Source organism: Centruroides vittatus, unplaced genomic scaffold (assembly GCF_030686945.1).
Source record: "Centruroides vittatus isolate TY-2023 unplaced genomic scaffold, ASM3068694v2 contig_390, whole genome shotgun sequence".
Classification (NCBI taxonomy): Eukaryota; Metazoa; Arthropoda; class Arachnida; order Scorpiones; family Buthidae; genus Centruroides; species Centruroides vittatus.
This window is the reverse complement of record NW_027122206.1, coordinates 278,303-298,632: the sequence shown is the minus strand read 5'-3', so window position 1 is coordinate 298,632 and position 20,330 is coordinate 278,303. Positions and strand designations below refer to the sequence as shown.

Genomic DNA, 20,330 nt, shown 5'->3' with positions numbered 1-20,330 from the left:
AACAAAGAAAATGGAACTGTCTTTGCCAAATTTGACGACTGTAAACTTTTCATATACGTCATTAAAAGTTTTATTTTCTATATGCTGTCATATATATAATACTTTTTAATAGTAAATGATAGTACTACCCCTTAAATTACCATAATTTTGTATTGGAACGAAAAAGATTAATAGTCACATAAGCTAACCTGCTTCCTACGGCTCTTAAAACATAATTCCACGACAGACTCCAAAAACGGAAAATTTAAAGTTTAGATGATGTCGTATATTTTGTGCGTATAGACAACCTACTAATTACAAAATAATATTTAATATTTAATAAAGGTACTATACAAATTTAAATGCACTACTAAGACTCGCTGTAATCTTGTAAAATGTCACTCATGTGTTCGTTGTGTTTCTTGAACATGCGTGGCTTTTTACTCGTCGGCTTCTTTCTCTTTTGCAGAGGCACCTTAAGAAGCAACGACAACTTTACGTCCGGTTTACCCAAACGGTAAGTAACAGTTTGCACCAAAAAATACTTACCACTTTCTTGATTCCCAAATCTTGCATGGAGGTGATTCCTTGCCTCTGAAGATATTCCTCTATTTTCTGGTCGTCGATTCCGTCCACCGCTACGCTTCTCCACAGTTTTTGAAATTCTAATTTACGGAAAACAATGTAATCAGTTACTTATATCAAAATTTTATATCTACTAGAAATAAACAAGGTTTATATATTAACTGCTTTCTCTGATAAACATTTCAATAATATGTATCCCTGTTATGAATACCTTAAACTGGAAACAAGTGGAGTTTAGTGATTTAAAGTCAGCTTTGCCCCCAGACGAAGTATAGAAGTGACATAAAACCCAACTTGAATATGTAATTTTGGAATTGTGTTTCTAGACTGGAATTTATATCATAAACTGAAGATAATGGTAAACTTATTTGTTGCTTTATTACATACAGAAAAGTTAAATGTACAAACTAATTCTAAAGCTTGTGCAATATTATTTGCTTTGCCCATTTCTACTACCCTTCAAACACTTTTCGTTGGCTAGAATATGGTCGGTTACCAGTAGGGAGTTTTTGCGTCACATTCAGTACTTCACTTGTCCATGCAGGACGAATTACACGCTACCAAGCCGATGGATATTCGTACCGACAAATGACACGGAGTGTCGGGAACCAGATTCTAGGCGCAGCAGAGAGGACGCGAGGTACTCCCGACATCTTTGAAAGAGTTCGACTGTCGTCATTTCACTGCTTCGAGCTATGTTTACAAGTATTAAAACAGTGGCCACTTTGAGAATCTCCCATAACTGTGGGCAGGCAACCCTTTTATCTAGCAAAGCAATGAATTGCATGTTGTATGGCACTTCTGACTAACATCACCTACTGTAGTAATTATTATTCTCCAGATTCTACACTAACAGAAAATGTTCATTCCTCCAACTCTACCACCCCTTCAGATTAATGCAAGGATTCTATATAGCAAAGATTCAAATCATTTGTACATTATGCTATTCCCATGGTGATTATATATATTGTTGTGAATGTGTCTAATGAAGCCCCAGTGAAACTCTACATTCCACTGTTGCAATTCCCCACTGCAACTGAACCTTATACAAAAATTTCTATTATTTATTGCAATGTAAATCATTTCCTGTGGATGCATTCCTAACTCGATCTTTCTACAGTGATGAATAATACTTTAAAACTTGTGGAATCTGAACTGTTTAACATGGAAATATTCTAAAGAAATAAGATCCTGAAAATTTTATCCTCTTGATTGCATTTAACATTATGAGAAATAATAATCAGGCAAAATTTAATAGTACTTTCATTTCAGAAAACCCTGAATAAAATGCTACCATTTTAAGTTTTATTAATTATTATCCAAGAAGTATGTGACATACGCAGATCGAGAGAGTAACCGTCCGAGTTCAAATATCTTGTCTGCTGCCTTGAAGAAGCACGATAAATGAAAACAGTTACTCTGCAATAGAGTTGTTTTGTGTTCTGCAATTCACAAAGTCACTCATCCACGTGCAACGCGAGTAATCTTCGGAAGCCGTAGAATCGTGGATGCCACGGAAGTAGCAACAATGGATATTTTGTAGCAAGCATAGAAAGAATTTGAGTATCTGTCTGAAGTGTGCCGTGCGATACAAAGTGCACATGTTGAGAAATTGGGCAAACGAAAAACTTTAAACGCACATTAAAACATTAGAAAACTGCCAACATTCTCAGATAATTTAAAAAGGTAGCAATATTTATTATTAAAACCAACTTCTCACACAATCTGGGAAGGATAAGTCAACACACTAAAAACCTTTTTTATATTCCAGTACGAATAGCTTTAGATAGTTTTTATCTAAAGCTATTCGTACTGGAATATAAAAAAAGGTTTTTAGTGTGTTGATATTAATTATTGTTTTAACATTCTTTCTGGAAGACCCTGTATATATTTTGTGTTTGTATAATAAATTATATGAAGATTTACAGAAGCAATTTCCATGTATTGTAAATCAAAGTCTACTTTACACAATAAACTTTTTCAGCATGTATTTTATTCACATCAGCAATTATTTATAGTAATATCAGAAATGATTAACCAATTATATAACCCATAACATTCTGCAATCTTGTATTTATGCTTTCGCAACTACAATAACATCTTTTATTTTATAGAATGACTCACAATACGGTTGACTAGCATAAATGAAGGATCGGGAATGATATTTTAATATTAAATATGAGTCAGAGAAAGTTATTGGTTTTATGGTATGGATCTAACAGCTTAATGCAATTTTATTAACCTTTTGTTATGTAATCTTTATAAATAAATTTGTTGCTAATATCAGAAAACCAATCAGAAACCAAAAGAAAGCTTTTCATTCAAAATCAGACCATCCTCAGCTTAAAATATTATTATTATTATTATTATTAGGCAATGTTATTTCTAAAAGGAAACAATCAACTATTTGCTATTATTATATTAAAACACAAAAAATATTTGAATAATTTGTATGGCAACGAGCAAAAGTCACTCGAAAAACTACATATTAACCAGATATAAACTATGAAGCCGATACTCTAACCGTCTCGAGATCGATACTATACAAAGAACCCTGTCTGTTAGATGAATCCCATGTATAGAAACAACGTATCTGTCATCTGTTTTGCAACTAGATTATTCGGTCGTCTTTCTTATAATATATTTCATTAGCTTATGGCTATAGGATAGGATTCAGACCCCATAATCATAAATAGTCATCTCTACTCTCTCCCTATCTATAGAAAGAACCAACTAGAGAGCAATGTCACGTGATGTCGCTTCAGTTAAATGACTAAGCACACCCCTTAATGATGCCGGCACATTGTCAATTTTATTTTATTTTCTCTCACTAGATGATAGAATGACTTTTCCATTAATTATGTTAATATTTTATAGCATTCATTAAATGTAAACAATCATACATTTAACAATCACTATAGCAAACTTCCTCTTATTCCAATACCAGAACGTGAAGCTTTTATATCAATTTTTAATGGCGGTGATGTGTTTAACAAACAAAAAAAACCAGAAATAACTTGCCACAACTAAGCAATCAATAGCAGATGCTCATTGGTTAATACCCAAGTTGATTCTTTCAATAGACAGACTAAATATAGAACAATGTCTCCTGTCCACAATGAATATGTCATTCATTGTGACATGTTGTATAGCCTTCACATGCCAGTGTATTGCATCAACTAATTGATCATTTCATAAACAAAATAATTTAATTTAAATTTTACATTTGTTTGGAATGAGTATGAAAAAATTCAATTACATTTATTTTTTATACTATTTAATTGCATTTAGCCTAAAAAATTACAAATTTCACTTGTAGATTCAAGTAAAAGTCACAGATGATCACAAATACAATTAATTTAATGTTTAATTAGCTTTAATTAATTATAAACAGTACAATAATAAATTTAAACATTTTAATATTTTATATATAAGATATATATATATATATTGTGTATTGTGGCTATGGAACCATGTTTGGCTAACTACAAAATTATAATTTTCAAAATATTTAACCTTCAAAAATTCTCTATTTTATGTAACTGTTTGGAATTTTAAATATCTGCTTGTGAAAATTGATTGCTTGTGACTTTAGCAATTGATTAAATCACGCACACGTGGCCACAAGACACCCATACGCATATTTTCAAATATTAATTTCGTCACGGCACCGTGCATGTGAAATGTCCGTCGTAAAGATCAATGTAAACTCGATTGATATGCGTGCAACCAGCATACAACCAAAACTCAAACTATAGACCGTGCGTGGCAAACTTTAACCTCGAGTATCGCACTTCGTAGATCAAATTTCAAAATTCTGCCTTTCCGGTGACGTCACCCGGCCGAGTTATACACGTAATATGTTCCGAAACGATAAAGCCACTTTGAAATAATGATGTTATTAAAAAAATAAATATCATACATTATGAAAGAATAGGATAAAATTGATTATTGATTTGTTATGATGTCATAACAATTAAATCAAAAAACTATAAATGAATTTTAACAATGTTGATATACTTATCCCAAAATGAATACAGCCACTTCAACATTTAAATAATAATTGAAATTATTTATCATTAATAGGCAATATGTCCACCTTGTGTATTAAATACTTTGTATACTCCATCTAGCATATTTTTAATATGCTAGATGGAGTATACAAAGCCTGAAAAATTTTTTTAGAGCAAGCCCCCATCCACTGCAGAGGGACTTTATAATTGCATCATATAAATTTTTCATTACTCTAAAAATGAAGAAATTTGTTCCATAAAAATGCTAAATAACTTAATAATATTCTTAGACAAAGCAGGTTTTATCTTTTAAATGAAAATTATTATGTCATAAATCAGTATTAGAAGACTGTAATAAATAATATTTACCTTCGTCTACTGTATAATGTAAAGTTTTGTCATTATAAAACAGAACCTTCTTCTTGTCAATTGGTCTTGTCACGGTAATCACACAATCTCCAATTATCTAAATTAAAGTTGAAATTTGTAAGAAATTATATTCACAAGTTGAAAAGGAAAGCTTCAGAATTTAATTAGAAAAATATTTTGTAATTTAATGTATTTTAAATAATTTAATTGTCTTACTTTAATAATTTTGTCTGCATGCAAAACAGATTCTTGTACGTCTTCCAATAAAATTCCACCCAGTCCTCTGGTGTCGTGTTTATCTAATAATCTTAATAGCGACTTTCTGTCTTTGATGTTGTATGCCGGTTTAAAGGCATATTTTCCCTCCGGTAAGCACTGAATTTTCGGATTGTTTGCCAAAGCCTGTATAAATATTAAAAAAAAAGTTTATATTTTTACTTACAAGTAATAAATAAATATACAAATTATAGTCTTAGAGCGATCTCTTTGTCCTAACTAGACACAGACAAAAAACATGATATGACTAAGTTAAAACAATTAGTAGATAGTAACAAATTGTTCTCTAGTAGACCTGATAAAAAAGTAAATAGAATTTATAATATTTGCTAAATAATAAAAATAATTATGACGTGCTGACCCAAAACCACCTTAGAATTGAGTGTACTGTAAATAAAATAAGGTTGCAGATCATGATTAACTAATGCAGATGTTTCCAGCAAAGCGGGCATTGCACAGAATGCCTAAAAATAGTTGGCAATGTCTGAAATAAATACATTTATACGGAATGCCAAACGTTCAGCTAGAAAAATGTAAAACGAACGGCACACCTTCTCCCATCTTCTAATCGATTTGTTACTTAAATAACTATATTTTAATAATGTGCAGGAAAGACAAGAATTGATTAAGTTAATGAAAGAAGGCAACAATGCAGTCAAATTCTGCATTTCAGATGATGAGTTATTCAATATACTTTCTGAGATTCGTGCTTCCATTGATTGTGATGGATGAGATATGATGCCAAAAGAGCTATTGACTAAGTATGCTAACACTGCTTGGTATAATACAGAATTTTCCTTATAGCTGCATGAATCCCATCAACAAAAATGATGGTAGTATCATAGTGAAACCACTGATTTCAAAACAATTTAACTCGTTCAGTTTATTGGAATCACGTAATGAAGTTTATGGTGTTTCTTCCATTATCTTACTGAAGCGCCTCAGTTTGCTTAAATCCAAGAGAGCTAAGATGCGTCAGTCAAATAATGGACGAGAATTTGAAAAATAAATCTGTAGTTTGAAGGATTATTGCCTTGGCCGAAAATCATGTATGGAAAACTCAACTTAGTAAAAGAAAATGAAAATAACTTCCCACTCATTAATTCTAAAGTTTGTGCTCCAGTCCCAAAAGTACATAAAGAAGGAAGAGATTCTTGCAACATTTTGGCTATTGTCAAAAATTGCAAATGATGGAATTTTATCAATGGTGTTCGAACTCGTTAAACACCATTAATAAAATCAACTGGGAACCCAAACACGGTGTTCTGAAACAGCTATACTCAAGATGACAGTTCACACTGTGTAAATAGACTCTTTTAATACTAAATGATATATTGAAGATAAAGAAGTATCCTTTGGGTCAGCAGCAATTGAGCACTCAATAGGTACTGGACAAGAATTTGTGAAGTGCACATGCGAAATTTTATAATTATTATTACATACTTACACTTTCTTCAATATACTTTACCTAAAGAATTCCAGGATTTTCTATAGAATTTATAGACATTTTAAGGAATGTCTAGCCAAAGTAAAAACAAACTTTTCGTTTTATACATAACCCAGACATTCTATACGTCCGAATTTCATACTTTGTCAGTCACAGCTGGCAAAATATGAAATTCGGATAAATACTAATTTAGCTCTCTTATATATTCACAAAAGCAAAGCTAATAGAATCTAGCAGAAAGATTGTACATTTAAGTACCATTTTACTTAAGAAAGCTTTATAATAAACAATGAATATGGAAAATTTGAACAAAACTTTTATTACCTCAGTCATGAGCCAATGACGTTGTCTGCTTCCAATATTTAACTGATTTGTTTCGTCCAAAATCTCTTCTAAAGATAAAGCGTGCGTATCTCCGTCTAAATGTCTTTGCTGTAAAATTATTGAAAAAATATATTATATTAAAAAACAAAAATATTGAATACTTTATTCGAAGCGTTCAAATCTCAAAAAATAAAGTATTTTAAACCATACAAAGTATCAAAGTTTAACCTTTGTTGTCTCGTAGAACAGCGATTGCCTACCTTTCTGACCTCGTGGACCACTAAACTAACAATTTTGAATCCTGCAGACTACTATTTTCTCACTAATTATACTAATTAATTCACGAATTAATTTAATTAATTTAAGTGATGAATTAATTTAATTTGAATTAATTTAAGTGATACAAACATTTGTAGAGTAATGATCACAAAAGTTCCATTTTACATTATTAATATAAAATTAACTTGTTTAATTATAACAAATTAGTGTAAAGTTTGTTGCTACTTACATGAAATAAGTTTGTGAATTCTTGGCTCTTTCCCACAAAGGATTACAATTGCATTCGCAACATTATTTATTGATTTATTGACATTAGTGATAACAGGCATCTCGTATTTAGTTTTAAATTCGAATAAAAAAAAAGTGCCAATAAGTGAGAAAAAGCAACCAAGCATTTTGCATAACCTCAACTTGATCAATGTCCAAATTTCTCCACGGACCATCCGTTGGTAACGGCCGTCATAGAATATTGTGTTGCAATGATCATAAGATTGTTGTAACGTCCCGATCTCATTTCTGTCTCACGAATAGTGTCTCGGTCTCACTGCAGTGGCTTGTATAGGTCCACATTCCCTTCTTATTTATTTATTTATTTGGCATTTTATTTTATTTTATAGTATTAACAGAATCAGTATCAAGCTCTTTAATACAAATATCTGCAAATGTCCATAATTTTGCAATTACAGGTACTCATCACTTTACGACCTATCTGTTTAACGACCACTCGCACTTACGACAAATTGAGTTTCGACTTGCAATTCGGGGAATCCCCTTTCTCGGCTTGAGTGTCGGTCAGTGGCATATGGTAAAACGCGCACTAAGTGTACTATAATAGTCTTTTTATGAATAAATTTGAAGTTTGTTGCATAATTTGTATAATTTTACAATGATCCTATATTCCCGGTGCAAGTTCCTCGCTTAACGACGTAGTCGTCGGAACGGAACTCGGTCGTAAAGTGAAGAGTACCTGTATTTCAGTTTTATAAATAATTGGCGTCATACGAATAGATTTTTCTTCATCTGGTCAATGACATAACTTCAAATTAGTGGATCTAGAGGCAAATGGACCTTGCTCAATGGAAATCAAAACTAGACTGGAAAATATTTTTTAGACATAAAATACCTTGGAGTAATAATAATTTTGAAATGGAGAAAGGGTACTTTCTATATATATAATTAAATGAGAAAAAAATAATTTTCACGGCCGATTTGTGTAGAAGATCGAGGATAAGAAAAAAACATTTACAGGCCAGAATTAAATTAGAAAAGTCAAATAATGAAAAAATAATAGTACGAGATGATTATTATATAAAAGATAACTTAGTTTATACGTATGATATTGCCTCAGATAAGATCATCCAATTAAATCTTTTTTTAGGAGATGCTGGACTGCGGAGATAGGGCAGGAAGAAAAATTAAGGTGTAATATATCTAATCCTGATTCTATTGTTAATAATTTACAGTTGGTTCAAAATTCTACCATAAATTTGGCCGATAAAGTCAATGACGTTAATAATAATAATCTTACATTTATAAGATACACTAATAATGTTAGAAATAAATTACTTATTGGTTTTTGGAATATACAAGGTCTCCGGGGGAAAATGCATAGAAAATCAGTGAAAGAGTATATAAAAATTCAAACGATATGTGGCTTCACCGAAACCTGGATAGTCAACCTAAGTAAAGAAGATGAGGAGACGTTAAAACGTGAAAACATGGTGTTGTTCAGCGGAGCTCAGAGGAAGTGTAGAACAGGCCGTCCAGCGGGTGGATTATTGTTGTTAATTAAGAAGTATTTTGGTAAGCTATTTAAATATTGTATCACAGACAAGTTTATTTTTGTTGTAATTGAGCTTGAACATAATATCAGTATATGCTGGGAAGAGTCGCTTGTGGGAATTGTGTTAATTTATCTGGCACCATCTTCAGATAAAAAGTTAATATTAAATGAAGTCCAAAAAACTATTGATCAGTGGTCTAATGTTGTCAATTTATGGTTGATTGGAGGTGACTTCAATGCCCGTATAGGTGAGTTAATGGATACAAAAAGTATCAAAAGAAATAATATTAATAACAAAAGAATATCCAAGGATAAGACTGTTAATGCTGATGGTCGAATCCTTTTGGATTTTGCTCAAGTAAACGAGTTTTTTATATTAAATGGGAGGCTTATGGGCGATATTCCTGCCGAGTTCTCCTTCGTCTCGCCAATGGGAAAATCAATTGTCGACTACATCATATGCTCAGAGTTTTTGATAGAACAGTGCAATGCACTGTCTGTATTAGACAAAGACGATTCTGATCACTTCCCGGTCCGGTTGGAGGTAAGTGGGACCATAGAAGATCGAAACGGGGGGTGCAGAGCTTCCCAAGCTAGTAACGCTAATGAAGGAATAAAATTGTCGATCAACAAAGTCAAATTTTGCAATGAAATTATGAAAAATATTAATGATGTACTACTTCATGAAAGAGAAAATGATCCGATTGGAAATTACAATCTGTTAATGGCAATATTAGACTCTTATCGGTTTAAGAAAAGCTCAGGTAATAACGCAGCCAAATATAAAAACAAGTGGTTTGACAATAAGTGCTATTCTTTTAAAATTAGAAAACAAAAAAATTTACAAAAATTTAGAAAAGCAAATACGGAAGAAGCATTGAAAAAGTATTTAAACAGTAAGAAAGCATATAACAATCTTGTGAAGGCAAAAAAGAAAAGGTATTATTCAGAAATAAGTGATAAGTTGATTGCGACCAGAGACACAGCGTCGTTTTGGTCGATAGTTAATGGCTTTCGAGGTTTTAAGTCAAAACACAAAGATTCTATTCAAGTGTCCTACAGTGATTGGCTTCGCCATTTCAGCACTTTTTCAGAAGTGTATAAAAGTAAAAATAGTGCAAAGAAGGAAATAACTAGATCATTTCAAGGTACTGATTTTGAGGAAGTGATTACAGTAGAAGAAATACAGTACTGCATTGGGAAGTTAAAAGAAAATTCAGCTCCTGGGTCTGATTTAATTTCTAATTATATAATTAAAAACTTTCCAATTGAGATGGTTAGGTTTTTAACTCGACAATTCAACGGGTTTTACACCCGAGGAGTGATACCAGTCTCATGGAACGAAGTAACATTTGCTATGATATTTAAACATAGTGACAGAAAAGACCCAATTAATTACCGCCCAATTGCTCTGTTGTCAGGGCTGCGTAAAGTTTTTACGGCCGTTCTAATGTTGAAGTTTAACAAGTGGATAGATGAAAACAACTATAAGAATGAAACTCAATATGCGTATATTAAAAATGGAGGTACTCAGCTGGCCATCTTTATTCTGATAGCAATTGTACAGTTACAGCTAATGAAGAAAAGACGAAAGGTCTTTGCACTTTTCGTGGACCTGGAAAAGGCATACGATTCGGTGAGCATCACCGGCTTACAATCGAAAATGACATATTATCATGCAAGTGAACGACTAACAGAAATTGTCGGATTGTTGTTCGGTAGGTACAAAACAATAGTCAAACAGAACAATATACAGTGGCCATCGTTTGACTCAGCCAGAGGGTTATTGCAAGGAGACCCCTGGTCTCCTTATTTGTTTAATTTTTTTACGTTTGATTTAAATAATTGTTTTGAGAACGAAGATGATGGGTTTATAATAGGAGAACAAGTTGTTCATTCGTTATCTTACGCGGACGATATAGTCATCATTGCCCCAACTGCCGCGGCCTTGCGTAGGAAAATTCAACTAGTGACAAATTATTTAGATGGCTTGAAATTAAAAATAAACCCAAAAAAATCCAAAGTCATGATATTCAGGAATGGTGCTAACCTACCAAAAAAGTATATGTCGTTTTTTATTAATAATGAAGAACTGGAAGTAGTTCAGGAAATAAAATTTTTAGGTATCATCTTGTCACCCAGTTTGTCCTTCAACAAACAGTATAAAAAAGTCATCGCTGAAGCAAATACTTTAATAAATAATATGATTAGATTGTTTTACAGAGCAAAGATAAAGAACATCCAAGTTCATTTTAGGCTGTTTAACTCTATTATAATGAATTTTATTGGCTATGCGGCCCCAATTTGGAGCCTTACGAACTTTCAAAAACTAGAAGTGATCCAAAACAGGTTTATACGCAAGATTTTTTTGTTGGATTACAACACACCAGGTAGCGCGTTAAGATTGGAATTAAGTAGGTTTAAGTTGAGTGCTACCTTAATAAGAAGATACATGAAATTTTTATTTAAAATAAGAGATGCCCGCAATCTTTCCACTGTATTATTATACCAATTGTATCGAAAGTCTTTGATTAAAGGACAAAGCACAAACTGGGTGTCACAAATTGCACAAATTTTAAAGCGCTTTGGATATTCTGTTACAATATTCCTAGATTTACCTGAAATAAGTGAACAACATTTCCAAATGTTGATACAAAACGTGCTCGAAATCTCTTTATCACAAGACATAGAAGATATATTTATAAGAGAGAAAACTAATTGGTATAACGTAATTCTTGAGTATCCATTTATTAATAACTATATGTTAACTAACCTGGCGTTTAATGTCAAAAGATTTTTCATACAACTTAGAATAAATAAGGAATTAATATTAATCAATAATAATTTCATTGAGTTTTCCAAGAGTATCTGCCCTAGATGTCATACAATAATTTCAAAATTTCATATGTTTTGTGGCTGTAAAGATGCAAAGAAACTAGCACATAATCTTGACTTGCATATGTTAACAAGGTGCACTGATGAAAGAGCAATGTATGAAATATTCCATTCAGCCAAGATAGACATAATTTATAGATTATATAAATATGCTCACAAATTTTTTAACGTAACAATTCATTAAAGACATAAGTAGCATTAATTAATGCTATTTTATGTTTAAGAACCAAGTGTGTGAAGAAAGTTACAAGTTGCAGTATGAGTTGGAAGGTCTTTAAATTGATGGTATTAAATACTTACAATCGGCAACCAATGTGCTGTATAATGCTTGGTTTGATTTGTATTATTGGAGTATTTTTTAGTATTAATAACAAGAATTGTTGTCAAAACATCCTTTGTAACTGGCTCCTGCCTTATTACGAATAAATTTTGGATTATTATTATTATTATTATATATAATTAAATGACTCGGGTGCGAAAGGTGATAAGCCCCACAAACAATTTAAAAAATATCATACTTAAATCTTTAAACATATTGATTTAAGGATTTGTTTAAAGATTTAAATGTGATATTTCTTAAATTCTTCTTTGCGTGGCTTATCACCTTTCGCAGCCAAGCCATTCGATTGTAAGGTATCTTCTATATTTATCAAACATTTGATAAATACAGTTCTGATTCTAGAGCAACTTTTCAAGTTTCAAGTTTATCAGTGATCATAAATATAATTAAATTAAGAATATAGAAAAGTCGCTCAGTCAGACAAACTGTTATCGGATGGTCAAAAATTGTTAAGGAGAAACATACTGGTATCGGATAAAGACCAATGTTTCAATTAACTTATATTCATTGTACCATCAGAAGCATTTTAAATTTCGTTTAATGGAATTATTTCTGGTTTTCTGTACTTTCTTCATAATATATATTAATATAATGTAATATAACATAAATATATAATGCATAAAAGGTTTCTTACCTTCATGTGCTTAACTATTTTAGCCAAAACACTAAAATTATATTGCGAAGATAATGTCATATTCTTATAGCTATACATATCTGTAAAACAAAGAAAATTATATAATATAAAAAATAATGTTTTATATACATGCTCTATATTAAAAATAATTTTAAATTCAAGTTAAATAATATATATTAAATAAATTAAAAACATCAAACCTTTGGGTTTTGAAGAATTAGATTTCTGTTTCTTTTTTGAAGGTGCATCATTTGAGCCGGTGTCTTTTTTCCGATTCTCGATGACGGGCGTGGCAAGAGCTCTTCGTTTAAATGCTTCCCTTTCCTTTAAAAGTGCTGGATCCATCTTTATTTTCAAATCTCTGTAACAAAAATTTTATTTTAAATAATTCTCAACAACAAAAATCTATGTTTCTCTCCCTTTGTTTCTATTGCATATCATTAAATCAAATTTAAAGTATATTATATCATGTTGCGTTCTGAGTATTGTGGTACTTCCATTTTAATTCACATCTGTTATTTATAATCTGCAGTATTACAAATCTATTATTGAAAACTTTCAATGGTGTAGTTTATTTTTAATATTTTAAAAAACATTTACATATTAACATATTGTAAATCCTAGAGAACGAAACACGAAAACATCTGTCTTTCTGTGTTGTCGTCTTATTTAGCGGTCTTTAAGTGCTCGTTATTGGCATTTTCCACCGTAGTTTCATCGTAACTACACGTGTAAATTCAACTTACGTTGCCTCTCCTGGAACCAATTACCGACATAAGGCGAAGTATACCTGTACTAATCTACAGTTTCTTACAACACAGTAAAGTAAGGAAGAAGCTTTTAACGAGTCTCCTCCATACCGTCCAAATCTTGTATCCTTTTTCATTTAATATTTTGTGATACTTTACTGCGTTGCAAGAAACTGTAGATTAATACATTAGACCAGCAATCAAAATAACAAAAGAAGTAGTCGATACAGAAATTTTGGTGGATTGCTTGTAATATCTCTCTTTTGTGTTCTTTGAGATAATGAGATAATGTTCCGATAATCGACAACACTACAAAGTATGCTAGAACCCCAAGGCACTGTGCTTGAGTGAAATCTTGTATATGCCAACCAGTATAGTGCCACGTAAGGATCACTATTATTACTCGGTAGTCTCCACATATTAGATTGTGGACTTATAGGGAGATATAATTGTACAAACTTTAACAAGCATGTAATTAGTAAAGGTACATTGCCCAGTAAGTAATTGCTATTCTCAGTCAATCCATTTGCCTCTTTTTACATATACTGGTAACAAGAAGGAGAGAGCATAAAAGTTTTTAGTTCAGATATTTAAATTTTTCTATTGAGTAATTGACATTGGTGATGGCAATAATGACACGTTTCAATCCCTCTACAGTGTATTGTTGATTAAAAAAGTAGACGGGCATTATGAATTAATGCACATTGCGGCATTGTGCCCTGTCTGAGACTCCATTGCTTAAGCTTGTTTTCGTTGTTGAGCAACGGACGTGTACGAAGCATGTCACGTGACATTTCTCGTTGCCATCCAGTCACGTGACTACCGTCTCATCACAAAGGTAAAACTGCTCCCTAACGACAATAATTGTATCATTATATATACTATAATGATAAATATTGGTCAGATGCAACATAAGATATCTATGTTCATGATTTAAATAAATATAACTCAATTTTGCTTAAGACACGAAAGAGATAAGGCCATTTAAAAGCAGAGTAGAATTATTAGTTATTTATCGAATTATCACACATTGTTATATGTTGATTTTAATTCATATTTAAAATGGAATGATGTTTTAATATTTCTATTAACGATGTCTCCAAACCTCGGCAAATTCTTCTGTAAGAAGAATAAGTTATCATAAACATGTCAGAGATGCGAGGCATGGCCGAGACTAGACAGTAGTCACGCGACTGGACGGCATCGAGAAATGTCACACAAAACACTTCATACATGTCCACCGTCCAACGTGCTACTCCACAACACCAACAAAGTTAAGCAATGGCAGCTTCCACCGTACAGTCAGTAAGTAATCAGATGAATTTTCGCTTATAGCTCTTATTATACACACCACCCCAAAAAATTTCTGTGTTTAGGAAATGTCTTAAGAGAAAGGATGCCCCACGTATAAAGAATGGACTTTTACCACATTTTTTTATAAAGTTTAATACCGTGATCAATGCATCAACTACCACACATTTCTTCCATCCCTTTCACCTGACATAGACCCTTCCAGCTCAGGCTGACTGGTGTCAACCTAAGGGTGGGCACAAGATAATATCTTGCCAAGTGTGACAAATAGAAGTATGGTTCTTTTTTGTGGTCAAGAGGGGGCTATAAGATTTGGGGGGCCAAACCTGTCATTTACAACTGTAATATTACCAATTGAGACTGTTGCATAAGGAGAGGGGGGTCTACAACTCTGGGGGTGCCCCCGCAAATTCCTCGTTCAGTTCGCATCTCATCAAGACCAAATGACATTTAAGTTTAAAAATAAATCTTCTCTATTTGTCTAAAAAAACATTTTATATAGACCAAGCTGAATGCGAGGTTATCAAAGCAATAAAATCCTTTATATAAATGTAAATAAAACAAAATATTCGACAGACCTGAGGAAACCAAACGAACTCCGACTGCTGAACGGAAACAGGAAATACAGCGCCACCTGGTCTCGCGTGGCAAAATAAAATTCTTGTAATTAATTAAAAGGAAAGAGAAAGATTTATTCTCTTCACGGTTTTAATTAGAATACATTTTGTTTAAATAATATAAATAGAAATTGTTATATTTTTGTTTAGTCAATAATTATTATTATTATATTTCTTTTTTAATGGCGAGAAGTGGCGCTGTAGACGGAGAACAAAGCGTCGTAAATGGCGGAACAGCGGAGAAGAGGTGTATGTTCGTGTAAGGAATTTTTAGGTATTCGTTTTATAACTAATTCGCATAATTAAATGATTTATAATCGTCTTGTAACTTATTTATGAAGACGAAATGATCAATCGATGGTTAAATTAGCCGTGAAAATGATTGGTTTACGTTGGACGATCCCTAAATTACTGCTTCTCCGAAGCACTTAATTGGTAGAAAATGCTCAAATTCTGTATTAAATATACCCACTTTAAAAACTGCATGTAGAATGTTACTATTGAAAAGTCAATATGAGTTTATTCAATATATTCATATTGATTTCTGATTACTCGTACGTCACAGACCGAAGATCAATAAAATGTAACGAATTAGTGTTTAATGTTACCCTTGGTATACAAAATGGCGGCTCGTCCTCGTCTCCGATTCCAGCAATCAGAAGACAGGGAACAGTGGGGATGCACAACCTAACTTAACCTAACCTATTCTAATAATTTGGTTGCTAATTATTATGGTAATTTATTAGAATAGGTTAGGTTAGAACGTGCGTCCTCACTGTTCAGTCTTCTGATTTCTGGAATCGGAGACGAGCTGCCATTTTGTATACCTTGGGTAACATTAACTGAATTGGATTGAAATACGTAGTGAAGAGATAAATTTGTATACAACTAACACTAAAAAAGCATGCCTCTCCCCCATTGTGTTTGATGGAATTTTTGTTGTGCCCTACCCCTGTTAAACTGTATGCGTAATTAGCAGATGGCTCTTTTCCCGGTTTTTGGTCGTATTAATTTTATTGCGGGTGAAATTGTAGCCAGCTGCATCGTTTGATGCTTTCTGTAAAAAATTGTAGATAAATTCTGGAATTACTGTAAATTCAATCGACAGTCAATTGCCACCGTGTGTATCGTGGCGGCGTGAAAATCTGCGGCCTGCCGGCTAACGTTATGTTAGCTCGAGTATTATATTTCGGCATCATACATCTGTTTATATACGTGTCACCGGTTGCATGTAGTCGAATGTATTGATGTATCTCAGTCCACTCATTTAACACGATAGCTGATAGTGTACTATTTTTAATCTACAATACAAATGCACCCAAAGGAAATTAACTAAGTTAAGAAGGTTTAAATTTGATTAACGGCACTACCGTTACACTACACTATCTGTTGTATACGTTACGGCTAAAGCTTGCGAATCAGATAAAACTAAGATTAACCGGCTAATACTTTATCTGTATAAAGCACATTTTACCAAAGTTAAAATTAATAGATTATTATTGTTTGCTGTAATCAAAACACGGGATAAAGTTCTTGTAGCCTCGTAAACTCAGTTTAAAACTCACCATTTTGGATAAATAATCTACAAAAGACCCAGAATTTTTGGGACGGTTTGCAACTCTAAGATGACGACGTAAGGAGGATGTGTGGAACACCGTTGATTATCTTCTTTTCACATCCCATAGTCACATGCAATAGCAAATCGCTCGCGATACTAATATTTTGGAAACAGTTGAGTAATTTGAGTTACCATGTGTACTATCTACCATATAAATGCTGGAAGATGTTTTTAGTACCCTATATAGTGTGTACTGCGTGTGCATTTGATGTATTGTTATTGGTGATAATATATGTATAATGAATTCATAACACATTACAGATTATTATAATCAGATATATTAAAACTGAATTTAATATTTAAAAATTTTATTATTTAAACTAGATTGGAAGCTGACATTTATTAAATAATCATAAATTGAAAGTAAGTTACACGGAGGAAAAATTGGATTTGAAAATTCATGCACCAAAGGTTTTGGATTTTTAGTTAATTTGAAAGATAAAAAGTAAAGAATGGGAGATCAAGAAGAAAGCCAAAAGCCCTCCCAGTTGCCTCTGTATGAAGGAATGTTCAAAGACAGATACACCGAAAGAGATGCGGAGTTCGTCAAACTGAAAGAGACTCCCCTTCCTCCTCCACCGGTCGTCTATCCTTGGGAACAGTTTAAACGATCCAGGTAATTCGTAATTTCAATCTTTTATGTGGCAAGATAAAACCTTATAGCACGATACATCAAGTTTTATTTTTGTTTCTGTGTTTGTCTTATTGTCATTCAGTTTTGTTCTGTAGGTCTTTTCTAACTGAACAGACAGTTTTGTGGTACAAGATAACACACGCTTCTCTAAGTGAGTCATAATTAAACATTCCTTATTCAGAATACTCTGTATCTGTAATCAATAAGCAAATTGTCACCAAAATTTGCATACAGACTATGCAAAAGATGGGGAAAAATTGTGCAAAGAAAAAAAATTAATTCAAAAACTTCTGTTAGAGGCACTTTACAGGAATATGCAAAGAACAAAACAACAAAAATGCATTTATTTGTTCCACAAGAGACGTAAGATGTAAAGAACGTTGCTCAATGTGTTCCCCGTTGTTCGGGTATAGAATTTGAAGACTACGAACAGCCAACTTTATTCGTAATGTTTAAAATAATAGAAGTAAAATGTCACTTTAAGGTTGATCTTCATTATTTACTGTGTTTTGCTTAAGTATCTTCTTCTGAAGCAGCAAAAGTGGAAGTTTTTGAACTAAATTTGTTTTTCTTTTTGCAAAATCCTTTTTCCATGCTTTGCATATTTGTATGCAAATTTCAGCATCAGAGTGCACCGAATAGGGAAACTTTAATTATAGCCAGCCTGTATATATTAGTAATAAATGTTTCATTAGTAAACAAAGATGGGTTTGATCTCTGATCATAGAGCAATTCAAAAATCAGGTTTTAGCAGACCATTTGTGCTCAGAAAATAGGTGTTAAAGTTTAAAAATGTCCATTCCTTTAAATGGATGCAGTACTATGCATATTGGGAGTGAATATGGTGATGCCAGGTTTGGCTCTTTCTTTACTCTTTTGGTGCCAAAAATAAGGAATTGTGCCTTGGCTACGTTTAGGCTACACGTGTTGCCATTAACGTATCAGATCCGTACGTCACACTCTGCACAATAACGTCGAGACCGTCCTCGACAAAAATGACGATTCCATAAATGAAGGATGGCTGAGCATCACTGTAAATCTTTAACCACTCTACTTAGTTTTGTTTGGTTTCAGAATCATTTAGAATGTTAGAGTGTCTGATTGCCTGTTAAGTCTTAAATCCTAAAATTATAGTCCTGAAAATCATTAGTTTGCTTTATCAAAAATTCATATTAACCGTTTCCCTATCAATTCGTATTAATGCAAGTTCACTGTGGTTTAAAATTACACACGTAATATTGCATAGAACCAGGTTAACTACGGAGTATGTTATTTCATTATCGGGCTAGAACCTAAAATTACACGTGTAATTAACTAACCAAAGGTAGGCAGTAGTGGGTAGCATCTTGTATTAAACTGATTAATTTATTCTGCAGGAAATGATTGATACAAAGCAGGACTCTAACCTGAACCTCCTGTTTCTCATGAAGGCATATACTAAAAATTAACTGGTCCAGGTAGCATAATTATATGGACCACTTGTTAGAGAAATAAATTATAAGGTTGTATTTATGCAAATGGGAGAGAAAAACAGATACATGACCTTGGTTCCCCTCCTATCGGAGTATTCTCCTCGTTTTCTTTCTAGTTGTGTTTGTACAAAGGCGAGAAAGAAAAGTCTAATGAATTTTACACGTCTGTTGTCATCTTTGGCACGGAAGTGAGCCTGTTGAATTACTGCACATGCACTAACTCAGGAAAGGAGAGAAAAATACTAGAGAAAGTTCAACAGACTCAAGGACCTGGGAAACTGGTGCAAAGTTCATTTATCATGTGTTACATGCAAGAACTGTTTCCCTCTTGTGTAAACTACACCTCGAGTGCAAATTCTGATCCAAAAATTCTCTTTTGCAATGTTTTTCCCTCTTAGGCTGCATTTATTTAAGAGGCAATGTAAATTTATTAATTTCGTATTAGAGGGTGGCATAACCTCTAGTCCAATTTATTTATTTATAATGTGCATATTAAGTAGAGTCGTAGAGCTGAATATCGTGCTGTTGTATTGTGCTAACAGTTTGTTTTCTACAGGTATTTCAATATGTTTCATAATTTTGATGTCGTGTCTATAGGAACGACGGATACAATAGAAGACAGGATCGCAGGTACGGAGGAAATCGTCCGTACAGAGACGGAAACAGAGACTTCTATCGCGACGACAGAAGAGATAGCTGGGATAGAAGAGATTACCGCTATAGAGACGACAGTCCCGACAGGAGAAGACATTCCTACGGCCACTCCTCCAGAGACAACAGATAGAACTGGTACATTTAAAACAATATAATCACTCCTTATTTAAGTAAATTTCTGTAATGGCAAAGGGAAACCTGTGCCCTCTTAACAGAAGAACATCTAAACATTTTATCATTAAAATTGACAGTTGTGGTCTCGAAATTGCGTGACGTTTATCATTCTTTTGTAGAGCACCCAAATATTGTGCTTTTCAAATTACAGAGAATAAAAATATTTTTTATATATAA

General features: G+C 32.7%; 2 protein-coding genes across 3 annotated transcripts; one reads left to right on the top strand and one right to left on the bottom strand.

The window, feature by feature from the left end:
* Nucleotides 1-294: 294 nt before the first annotated feature.
* TfIIEbeta (transcription factor IIEbeta) lies at nt 295-15,636 on the bottom strand. Its single transcript, XM_067270993.1, has 8 exons — nt 15,563-15,636; nt 13,125-13,285; nt 12,925-13,004; nt 6,994-7,101; nt 5,163-5,348; nt 4,947-5,043; nt 529-644; nt 295-454 (listed from the first exon to the last, which is right to left on the bottom strand). The coding sequence occupies exons 2-8, from the start codon at nt 13,267-13,269 to the stop codon at nt 350-352; spliced, it is 837 nt and encodes a 278-aa protein (XP_067127094.1). The 5' UTR covers nt 13,270-13,285; nt 15,563-15,636; the 3' UTR covers nt 295-349.
* Nucleotides 15,637-15,807: 171 nt separating this feature from the next.
* LOC136975857 (RNA guanine-N7 methyltransferase activating subunit-like) lies at nt 15,808-20,330 on the top strand. 2 transcript variants are annotated; one of them, XM_067271000.1, is made up of 3 exons: nt 15,808-15,875; nt 17,544-17,835; nt 19,923-20,330. In XM_067271000.1, exons 2-3 carry the CDS (start codon nt 17,672-17,674, stop codon nt 20,107-20,109), a joined length of 351 nt encoding a protein of 116 aa, XP_067127101.1. In that variant the 5' UTR covers nt 15,808-15,875; nt 17,544-17,671; the 3' UTR covers nt 20,110-20,330. The 2 variants fall into 2 exon arrangements, with proteins under 2 accessions (XP_067127101.1, XP_067127102.1); XM_067271001.1 differs by having other exon boundaries at nt 15,823-15,860.

Excerpts from the sequence above, each read along its gene's own strand:
- TfIIEbeta (XM_067270993.1), bottom strand. The coding sequence starts at position 13,269 with ATGGATCCAGCACTTTTAAAGGAAAGGGAAGCATTTAAACGAAGAGCT. Across the intron at positions 5,349-6,993 it reads GTCATTGGCTCATGACTGAG|GCTTTGGCAAACAATCCGAA; the intron begins GTAATAAAAGTT and ends ATATTTATACAG. Across the intron at positions 5,044-5,162 it reads ATGCAGACAAAATTATTAAA|ATAATTGGAGATTGTGTGAT; the intron begins GTAAGACAATTA and ends ACTTTAATTTAG.
- LOC136975857 (XM_067271000.1), top strand. The coding sequence starts at position 17,672 with ATGGGAGATCAAGAAGAAAGCCAAAAGCCCTCCCAGTTGCCTCTGTAT. Across the intron at positions 17,836-19,922 it reads GAACAGTTTAAACGATCCAG|GAACGACGGATACAATAGAA; the intron begins GTAATTCGTAAT and ends TCGTGTCTATAG.